This window comes from Orbicella franksi, chromosome 7 (assembly GCF_964199315.1).
Source record: "Orbicella franksi chromosome 7, jaOrbFran1.1, whole genome shotgun sequence".
Taxonomy (NCBI): domain Eukaryota; kingdom Metazoa; phylum Cnidaria; class Anthozoa; order Scleractinia; family Merulinidae; genus Orbicella; species Orbicella franksi.
This window is the reverse complement of record NC_138151.1, coordinates 17,407,640-17,418,824: the sequence shown is the minus strand read 5'-3', so window position 1 is coordinate 17,418,824 and position 11,185 is coordinate 17,407,640. Positions and strand designations below refer to the sequence as shown.

The 11,185-nt window shown below is 40.0% G+C and overlaps 1 protein-coding gene and 1 pseudogene across 1 annotated transcript; both read right to left on the bottom strand.

The window, feature by feature from the left end:
* Nucleotides 1-3,876: 3,876 nt before the first annotated feature.
* On the bottom strand, nucleotides 3,877-6,502 carry LOC145492634 (putative skeletal organic matrix protein 7). Its single transcript, XM_081472055.1, has 3 exons — nucleotides 6,496-6,502; nucleotides 5,436-5,691; nucleotides 3,877-4,788 (listed from the first exon to the last, which is right to left on the bottom strand). Exons 1-3 carry the CDS (start codon nucleotides 6,500-6,502, stop codon nucleotides 4,503-4,505), a joined length of 549 nt encoding a protein of 182 aa, XP_081328181.1. The 3' UTR covers nucleotides 3,877-4,502.
* LOC145493210 (uncharacterized) lies at nucleotides 6,351-9,500 on the bottom strand (annotated as a pseudogene).
* Between the last annotated feature and the right edge of the window lie 1,685 nt (nucleotides 9,501-11,185).

Here is an 11,185-nt window from a genome sequence, read left to right as displayed (position 1 = left end):
GTTGGCCGTGAGCTGTAGTGAGCTATACTTTGCTCGCTGCTGTGCCCTGAAACGGACCGGAACATTCGCATCGGAAAGCAAGGTTATGTGTTTATTTTCACTGATTTTAATTAAGAAGTGGTTTTGATGTTTCATTCCAGACAATCACTGTGTCAACAATTATTTTGAGACTTAGAAAAGTTCAATGTTTTAAATAAATGAATCTCATAATTATTTTGTTTATTGGGTCGAGACAAAGCAATGGTTCTCGGCCTACCAAGAGACCAATTTTGTGTTTGGTTTAGTCTCGCTCGACTGCCGACTGAGACTGCTTGAGTATTTTTTCCGAGTCATTTTATAAAACAGAAACGGCTTTGTCGTTCTTCTTCCTGCTAGACTATGCTTCTAGTACCTGTTCAATGCCTGGACAAGACCTTCTTGTACCTTAGCTTTTGCCCAGTCATGTAAAATATTATCTAAATTCTCAAAACTTTCCGCCATTTTAAAACACAGAGGGAAAAACTTTGAAATGATGACGTCAATCGTGCGTCTGTCCTCTAATAGATCATAGGCGAGAACCAATCAAAATGCGAGAATAACTCGGGTTATTATATAAAACGTTGTAGATCAGTCCAGGGTGTCCAAAATTCACGCCATCCTGTCCGATCACATTCATCAGTTCAACTGTTATCGTGTATTGTTTTCCAACATTGAATTGCTCCTCGGGAAGAACGAGGCAGAATTTGGGGGGTTGGTCATGATTGGCGTTCACTTCATAGCTGTTTGTAGGTTGTGATCTGGTCAGACTGACGCAGCCTACCGTTGGCGGAAGTACAGCTGTTAAGACAAGGAATAATAACAGTTAGCGATTTTTATAACTAAACCAGAGGATAGCATTCTTCATGCCTTCTTTTAGGCTACTCGAATGATAATAGGCAACTAAGTAATAATGATATTTTACCTTGTTCACAGTATCTTCCAGTCCACCAAGCTGAATTGCACAAACACGTGAAGTTCATAGGACTGTTTACACTCGTGCCATGGTTGAGACAAGGGTGAACAAGACAGAAATTTGGAACTAAAGGAAAGATTAAAGAATGCTTGCGTTATTTACCGGGCATTAAATAATTCCAAAGAGTCACGCTGACTGAGAAAATAGCATGTCCGCTTACTGTTTGTGTGCATGTCACAATGAGCAAGAAGAGAGTTGCCAGATCCCATGGAGTTCAACCAGTATGTGCCGCTGAACGCTCGTCCTCCTTCACTGGCTTTGATCTCTGTACAGGAATAGGCAGGCAACTCGGGAATGGAGCCGAGGGGCACTAGCAATGAAGCAGTTCTCTTTAAAAGGGAATACGCAAAAAATAAATCATCATTGTTCCTCTTGATCTTAAGTTGTAAAAGCTCGAGCGGAACTTTGACTGTAGAAGCAGAAAATACTGTAGGAAGTTACACTAGTGTTACCATGACTCCAAAGAAACGCACAATGTTCTTTCTTAAACCACAGCTCAAGAAAAAGAGAAAAGTGTCGTCTTTGCCCGCCAATTGCTCCCACTATCATTATGTCTAAAGCTCGTGCTAGTTTCTTCTTAGGAAGAGGTCCTAAAATATTGCTATACTTTGCCCTCTTAAAAGGGCCTAGTCATATGAGCCCGGTTGACTGAGATCTTGCCTCTCTCCTATTGCCTTTAAACAAATTTCGATGTGTTCACATGAGAAGGTGGGCGAGCCTATATAGTTACCGAAATATCGGTTTAATCTCTACAACCAAGATCTCGCCAACCTTCCAGTATAAACACCCCAGCCTGGATAACCAGGAAAATATTTTCCTGACAAAATAGCTTTGCTTTCGTAATACTGAAAGCTACGGAAGAGGCCTGCATCATTTTGCCCTGTATGTATTTTCACTTCAGAAGTTTGCGAATTAGCTTCATTAGTAAATTTAACAGGGTAAACAAAGCTGCGACAGTTGCGAACGATACAACTTTGTGTGGCGCCTTTGGTTTTGTTTCTTGAATTTCGATCACGCCGGTCGACCAGGCGGAAATTTCTCATATGAACTGACACACACACAAAAAAAGATCCGTGCCCGCAACCGAGCCAGCCCGGTTACAGAAGAGGCCGTTAGTGTAAGATACAGAAGATGCCACACAAATAAGCCTCAGAAACGGTTAAAATTAGCTAAATTGCTAAATCATCTTGGACGGTGCGTGTAAAGGGCCGGGAAATTGTGACTATTATGCAAATTTGTTGCTTCGTTTCCATTTCTATTCATGATTTCAAATCGAAACTTCCTATTTAAACCTTGCAGACCTTGAAGTTTAAAAACTTGAAGATTAATTCAGCCCTACAGGACGCTGTAATTTACATCGAAATCGAACCGTGACCCTCGTAATGTTTTTTTTCTTTTCTTTTTTTTTTTTTTATATCCGACTAGTAATAAAGAGAGTTTCGCCTCCTTCCTTCTTTTTCCTACCAGGGATAAGACAGCTTTGCAATCGGCAAGTGATATTTTTAAATTTTACCTATGACCCAACAAGGTTTACTCAAACTATCCCAGATTTTCTGTATTTTAAAAGCAATCTTGAAAAACAATCATTTATATGGTGTTTTTTTTTTTTTTCGAACATTGAATTTGATAATCATCAAAGCGCGGTCGAAGCTCGGCCGTTCGCCTAGTCTATACAGTCGACTCCCGATAACTCGAACCTTCAAGGGAAATTGAAGGTTCGAGTTATCGGGAGTTGAGAACAAATGACCAAAAATAAGGAAAAAACGCTGATAGTTTGTCTATTCATGCAGTGTACATTTTAATCACATTTAATTACAGAATAAAGTCAAGTGAAAATAAAACAAACGGAACATAACGTAATGTGAAAGATACAACTTACAAAGAAAAGCAGCAGCGAGAAGTCCAGGAACTGTGAACTGTACAGCGTTTTTAAAGAGAACAATGTCGGGTTACTGGTACAATTAAAGCTCATGCGATTTACATTTTCAAAGTTCACGCGATTTCCTTTTTCTATTCATGCAGTGTACATTTTAATCAAATTTAATTGTACAGTATAGGGAAGCCGAGTGAAAATGGAACAAAACAATTCTTAATTTGGTATAAACTCTACTCGTGTTTTGTGTAATGTAAAAGAAGGAAAAAGTTCAAACGGCTGCTTCAAAATGAATTTGATGTTTTTGACTACACTGTTTGTTTTGACTTGTCACCTATTGACAGACATGGTTGGAGTTATCGAGGGTAAAATTATATAGAAAATGACCTGAAGGGAAGCGAAAATTGCTTCGAGTTAGCGGGAGGTTCGAGTTATCGAGGGTTCGAGTTACCAAGAGTAAAATTACGGTAAATGTATGACGGAAATCCAGGGGAAATCGATTTTGGTTCGAGTTAGCGAGGGTTCGAGTTATCCGGAGTCGAGTGTATATCTTTAACTTCTATAATCCTTGAGCTTTTCGCAGAGACCAAAGTCATTTCAGTGACTGATCTATTTCCCAATTTCTGCGCATCATGCACTGTTTCAGAAATTAACTCGGCGATAACCAAGTGTCTGAACTGCAGTAAAAAGGTTAAACAAAGTTACTTGCCTGGTTAAAAAAGCTGGTTTTTCCCGAAGTCCCAGCCAAGTCCTTTCGATGTGGCGACAAACACAGACTCAACTAAGAATTGGCTTAAACATGCAGGTGATATGACGTACAGCTGTATACACTGTATCTACCCCTGCGGTTCTTTGATATCGAGATATTATAAATGATATTGACATCGCGCCGTACAGTGCATTGAAACTTATTAAATCTAATTAGTTATATTCTTAATAGCAACATCGACCATAGAGTTGTTTTCCTAAAAAAGCCCCTTATTGATGCGGCTTTTAGTGTTCTCTGCGGGTAATGTTAATCTGCCTATAACTTCCTAAAATTCTTTTTTCTTAGAACAAAAATATATGCATTTCTGACAGGAGAACGCCAAAATAAAAAGAAAACTTGCTTTCGGTTCAAACCTCGAAACATTTGTTTATGGATTATCCTAACAAAGTCGGCGAATATCACAATGAGAAGGCGACATTAGGGACCGTTCGTCTTGACATATTTGCCTTAATCAGGCATTGAAGGGGTGCGGGGGGTAGTGGACAAACTCAATGGCTTTTCCTGAACATCATCAGAGCGCATTTTGGTGTTTCCGTGGCAACCATGTTAGCAAGGGTGTTTTAGCAAATTAGATGCTTTTACTAAAAAAGTTAACGTTAAAAAGCAATGACGTTTCGACCGTTCGACTGTCATTTTCAAGTTGAAAAGTAAAATTTTTGCATGCGCCCAAATCTATACAATCGATTATAAGAATGCTAATGAGACACTGACTAAAACTCTAAAATAATTACGTCGAAACAATAGAAGAAATAGTTGAGTAAATAGCTTCGCGCGGATCGAGTCACTCTGTTTGTTCAATTTTGGATCTTGATGTTCTCCGTCCGACATCCGGGGGAGCCCGCAGGGTCCGACACCGCATGCTGAGTACTCTAGATGGCGTCGGTCAAGCTAAATTTTCTAAACTGAATTATGTTTTGGTAGCCATTTTGAACAAGTACTCCTCCTCGAGCCTTTGTGCTATGATGAGCTGTCAGTGACGTCCCAAGATCATTGTTGAGGTAGATATCGACGCTTTTATCTGATCTAACTTCAACTCGAGCAGTGAACCAAACTCCACCACTTAGACTACCATTGGGACAGGAGGCCTCCTTGGTCCTAATTATACTTCCCTTTAAAACGTAACCAGGCTGATAGCATATGTCTTGCTTATGAAGCCTGAATAAATCGAAGGGAAGAAAAGAATTACTCTTTCATTATTGTAATACTTCAAAATCTAAACCATAATTTACCGCGTTTTACGGCATTTTATAACAGCCGGTCCCCAAAAGTTGCATTTTCGTCTGAATAACTGGCACCACCAAGATATCGAAGGATTGTGTAGTATATATTTCCAAAGCGGTTATCCCCATCTTGCATACTTTAGAAATTGCGGTTGCACTGTAAGCAGGATAAAATCACTAAACTGCTACAAACAGATAATCCTATCTTGCTATTGGAAAAATTATCCAAACACCAGTGCTGTCGGTTGAAATTCTTTTCCGAAAAATTGAAAAAACGGCTGTCTGTTATGTATATCACCTACAGTGTGCTAATGTAAATAAATTTTTGATCTACGTGTAATCATTCCATAACAAATACGTAATAGCTGTGATGATGAAAGCAAGAGGCAGTAGATGTCAGTGAGTCCAATTATTATATACTCTCAGACGGCTACACTCTTAAACAAAGTTGGCCGATAAATCACAGAATAAATCACAGAACAAATCACCATTGGCTGAACTAGTATTGTCTTGACACCACGTTTGGTTGTATAATTAAACGAGGTAACACCAGGTTTTCCTGGCTTTCCCTAAGCAACAAACCTGAAGTAAACAAAATCAAAATTGCTTTTGTCAATAACATTGTACATCACTCCAGGGTGTCCAAAATTTACGCCATCCTGTCCGATCACATTCATCAGTTCAACTGTTATTGTGTATCGGTTTCCACCCTTGATTTCCTCCTCGGGAAGAACGATGCAGAAATGGGGTGGCTTGTTATGATTGGCGTTCACTTCATAGCTGTTTGTAGCTTCTGATCTGGTCAGACTGACACAGCCTACCGCTGGCGGAAGTACAGCTTTTAAGAAAACAGATAATTCTAGTATTATTACTACCAGTTTTTTCTTACTCACTGCGCAAGCTCGACAAAACGAGTGACCCTAGGCCTGAGGAGTTACGTAACAGACTCGATTCTGATTAGTTTGAAAATTTCAACCACAACGTTCCGTGGTCCTTTGCTTTCCGACCACTGGTCATGGGGAACGAAGACTCTGTGTACGAGATTGATCTCAATTTCTATTCTAGGGGCTTCAACGAAGACTGAAAATTTTGCCACCTGTGAAGCACGGTTCTATAGCTACAAAGGCTATTTTGTCATGAGCAGAGCACGGTTGGAAAACGACATGCACATATTAATCGCATTTCTGCACATGAATATAATACAGAAAAGAAAATGATTCCGTAGCTACCGAAAATACGGAAAATCTACGCTAGTATTCAAAGAAGTGTTAAAAGAATAACTGAAAATAACAAGAAAAAATAATAAAAAGGGAATGACGAAAGGTTTAGCAAGGAATGAAGTATTCATTCAGAGATCGGACTGAACCGATTTCACTCAAAACTGAATAATTCAGATTATGTAAGTTTTATGTCAGTTGGTTGGCTAACTTAGCTTGTTCAAACGTTGATCACCGTGAATGATTTAGCATCACAAACAAACTCGCTTACAGACTCTTATATAATTCAGGATAACGTATTTGTCGTAAGATTGAACGTATAATAAGACGTTATTTTAAGTTATATATTACTTTGTTCACAGAATCTTCCCGTCCACCAAGCTGAATTGCACAAACATGTGAAGTTCTCAGGACTGTTTACACACGTGCCATGGTTGAGACACGGGTACACGGAGCAGAAACTTGAAACTAAATTAAACAAAACAAATGAAATACACTATGGCATGTTTGGTTACGTCTTATATTACAAAATCGACATAAACGTTTATTGATAAAAAAGAAGGTTCACTAACTTTCTGTTTGCATGTCACAGTGAGCAAGAAGGGAGTTTCCAGATCTCGTGGGATCTAACCAGTATTTGCTGCTGACCGCCTATCCTCCTTCACTAGCTTTGATCTCTGCACAGGAATCGGCTGGCAACTCGGGAATAGAACCGAGGGGCACTGGGGATTAAACAGTTCTCGTTAAAGGAGAAGATAAAAATTCAAATCATTCATCTTTCTATCGAGTCTTACGCGATGGTGTTTTTACCTTGCCGTTGGTCTGGTACCTGGCGTGCCTTTAGGATCCTGGAGCTACGAAAGGTGGGGTGTTTATGGCCCCGAAACGTTCACCCTTACAGCAGAGATCTAAGGTTGGGCGTCAGACGAAACTAAAAGCCCGCTTAAAGGCTTTTTAAAACGTCGTGTTTGTATCGTTTGATAAAACTAAGACTTCAGAAGTATTGGCAATGTTTAATTTTAGTAGATGATGACGTCACGTGAAAACCGGCTATTGGATAAATGTCGGGTGCTGGCCAAACCCAGCTGCGAACCAGCAACACGAGAGCCGAATTTCTTTCGCCATAAGAGATGATCAGAAGTGGCTGCAGCAATGCACGAACCATGAATAAGAATGGCAAGCTGGTTTAAGTCGTAAAGGAGGTGGACAGATACCTAATGGACGTCATTGAGATAAGGAAAGCAAGACAGACAGGATCAGGAATGGTGAAGGAAAGGACACTTTGGACGAGAATTCAACTAACATGCAAAAGACGTGACGACCATCATATCAGACAAAGGAATGAAGACATTGATGAAACGGTAGCCCTTGTGGGAGAGACTCGTCATGGCTAGAAATAACTCCAAGTGCACCACATTCATTGTCATCACGTGCTATATGCCCCCTAAGAACATTCTAAGGAATCGATAAAAGATGTCTTGTACGAATAGCTACTGCAAGTCATTCAAGAGTTACCATTACATGACGTGATATGTTTCATTAAGAAAAAGCTAAAAAATACGCGAGCAGATTGTTTTAAAATTGTGTTTCTATTTTAGTATGAATCTACAAGCGTTCTATCACAAATGCCGTTCTCTGATTGGCTACGCTACTCACTATCTATTCTGTGATAGATAGTGAGTAGCGTAGCAGTGTGCCCTTGTTAGCAAAATGACGGCCGCTTCTGGGCGTTTTCGAAGTGTCTGTGAAGAGGATTTAGATTAAGTTTTGAACGACTAGTAGCTTTATACTAAAACAACCAGATTATTCGCTCTCGATCTCTGTCACGCGATAGTAATCCCGAGCTCATAATCTAATTGTTTATTAACTCGATAGAAACACAGAACTAGCACGAGCTGTTGGAAAACCTCGCCTAACGGCTCGTATTCCCACAGCATTTCTCGTACACCCAAACTTTCAAACGGAAAAACACTTGGAGATTTCGACGCTCGCAATGAAGCCCGCATGACAAGGTCATGGAGAAAAATGTGTATAGTAATATCAGACGCTGCGACCCGTGCGAGGAGAATAACTTGGCTATCACGTTAGCGTTTACGTTAACTTATCCAGAACGTTTAGCTAAATTAGGTCTTTTGCCCCTCTCGAGCTTTAGATTTTTAACTTAAATAAGGAGAAATTTTTATAGCTTTCTGATCACTTATTGTTGCTGCGATTTGTCTATATTAGTATTCTATGTATTTTATATCTTATCTCAGGCAGTTTATTTCAAATATCAATAAGAAATCTAGAATTCTGTATAAACTGGCCTAATTACTCAGATATCTCCTTTTTATACTTGTAAATATATTCAATTCTTTATTTTATTTCATTTTGATCATCTGTGTAATTGAAGTTGAGTAAATAAATAAATAAATAAATAAATAAATAAATAAATAAAGGCGCCAACAGGAGCGACCAACAGCTACTATGGCAACACTGACCATCCAGCTGCGCCAAGCTAAGAGAAGAGAAGACACAAAGAGAGCAATTCATGCCGCCAAATATTCTGGAGACCAAGGCAGCATTGAAGCTGGAACTCAGAAACCGCTTCTAAGCCCTCGCGGAGACATCGTTGAACCCGATCTCAACAGTTTGCACTGGACAGTGAGAGAAGAGGAAGAGAAGACGGAAGAAAGAAAAAAAATTGTTACCCCAAAGAACATGGGACAAGATCACGGGGAGAAAACAAATGAAGCAAGACAAACGCAGCAAGCAGGCAAAATTAGAGGTGGCGAAAAATCGTCAGAATACTCAATAGAAACACGCAGTTGTTTTCGATCACTACCTGACGCGCGTCGAAAGCTCTTTGCAGTTTTGTTTTGATTTCCGTTGATATATTATTTTGGTTTCAATGATTTCCCTACCTCTTTTGGGAGCCTTCATCATGTAATATCTGTCCTTGTCCTTGATAAAGTCCTCTGGTCTGGCCTCCTTGGTCCTGTTATTCAACTCACATATGTCTTTGAATATGACATAGTTATAGCTTTGACACCTGACGTCAGAATTGCACGCCTGTCTGCAGTCAAGCGAACCTGGGCGAGCACTGAACGTCTTAAAGGTGTGTCCTTTTAACATCATTTGATAAATGGAGTAACTGTAGATTCCACACTCCTGGGCGGCAAAGTTGCGGATCATGAAAGAAGCCATAAACAGGACGAAGAGAGGGATTTCTTGAGCAAGCATTCTCCACCGTCAGGTTTCTTTATTACCTGTGCGGGGATAGGAACAGTATCATTTCTAAACTAATTCTTGTCTTGAAAGAAACAGACACATACGGTTCTATTTATCACTGCAGCGCAGAGTAAAATGACTCCCAGTAACCCAACAAACCATCGCAGATTCCCCGATATTTCCATGCAAACACAATCGAGAAAAACAGCTGCAAAATGTAAACTCATTAATGCAACTTAGAATGTAGCTAGATCGTGTAGTTCATAGTGTGATTACTCAACAAAGTGTTAAGAAATAGTAATTATGTTATACTATAATGCTGCAGCGGAAGTCTATTCCAATCCGATTTGTACAGTAAAGTAGTGTGAAATGCACAGAGACTGCACAATGTTTTCGTTAAGCATGTATACAATATATGCTAATATTACGCTTTGCCTATTGGAATGCTGCACGTGCTAATGAGATATGTTACATCCCTTTGTCTTAAACAATAAACATGCACTGTTATCGAGACGTACTCTTGGTCATAGGTATCCTATACATATTGGGAAGAATAAAGTCATTAAGATAGAATTTTAGTCTCTCTACACTGTTGGATAGTCTTCTCTACCGTGTGGACTTGACTTTCAAACCCATGGCCAGGTGGATAGTGAGGGGATGACGTCACGATCTCGAAGCCATATTGGTTTGACAGTTGCTGGAATTCGGCGGAGGTGAATTGGGTGCCGTTGTGGCAATGTCGAGCTTTGGGAATTCCATTCCCTGCGAACAATGCCTTTTTGTCATTACCAACGGCTCCAGCTGTGAGTTTGTGAAGCTTTCTGACAAATGGGAACTTGGAGTAGTAATCAAAAAATATAAGAAATCACTACTGCTGGACGTAAAACAAGTTCGCACTCACAGTTTGCCACGGTCTTCAAGGGATTTCTGGTGGTATCATGGGCTCATTTTGCTGGGAATTTTAGTACTTCTGGCAGACACTACATGAGTTTACAAGATTTTCTATTTCTCTGTAAATGCTTCACCAGTACACACATGATTTGGTTCGCAGTTTGGATTTTTCTATGCCAAATATCGTTTTTAACTTACTGTAATTTTGTATTACGTATGACTGGTTTTAAGCTTTATTTATTATTGCTTTAAAGTCACACGTATACTGTGCCTAATCTTTAATAAAGACTTTTCTATTTTGGCTGGAGTGATTCTGATTAAATAGTAAACTTTCACTTTCATGTCTGGTACCTCGAATTCATCCAACCGTGAGAGACGGGGTAGGGAATCAGCTGTGACCATTTCTCTTCCTGGGAGATATTTGACAACCCATGCAGTCGTTGGGTTGTAGACGCAACAGCATTCTTTGAAGGCGGGGGGCTACCTGCGTGAGGTATTTTTGTGGATTTGTTCTAGGGACCGATGGTCGGTTGATGCTCTTCTATAGAGGTATGAGTGAAACATTTCGCACCCATAGACCACTGCTAATAGTTCACGTTCGATATTGGCGTATTGGGTCTCCCCCATTGGGTTCATTTCTGTCATAGTACGCCATGGTAGTTGCTGCACAAATCATTGACTTCACCTTTTGAAAAGTTCTCGAGTGTGATGAATTCTACGCAAAGTCAACGTTTTCTTTCAAGAGGTCTCTTCAGGGTTCAGTGTGGTCAGCTAGCTTGGGGACGAATGAGCTCATATCAGGAGCCATAATCGGGAACGGAGACCGTAAGTCTTGGGATCCGCGCGCACCTATGATATGGGACAATGTTTCTATTTTTAATACAAATTGCACCATCTTGACGTTATATATCCGCGCGGATCCACGCACATGTCGGGGGCTCTCGCGTGGATGTTGTCACGTTGCGTGATCAAATGGTGAGAGTTGAGAGACCTTGAGAGACTATCTTGCGTATT

Excerpts from the sequence above, each read along its gene's own strand:
- LOC145492634 (XM_081472055.1), bottom strand. Across the intron at positions 4,789-5,435 it reads TTTGATTTTGTTTACTTCAG|GCTTCATAAGCAAGACATAT; the intron begins GTTTGTTGCTTA and ends CGATTTATTCAG.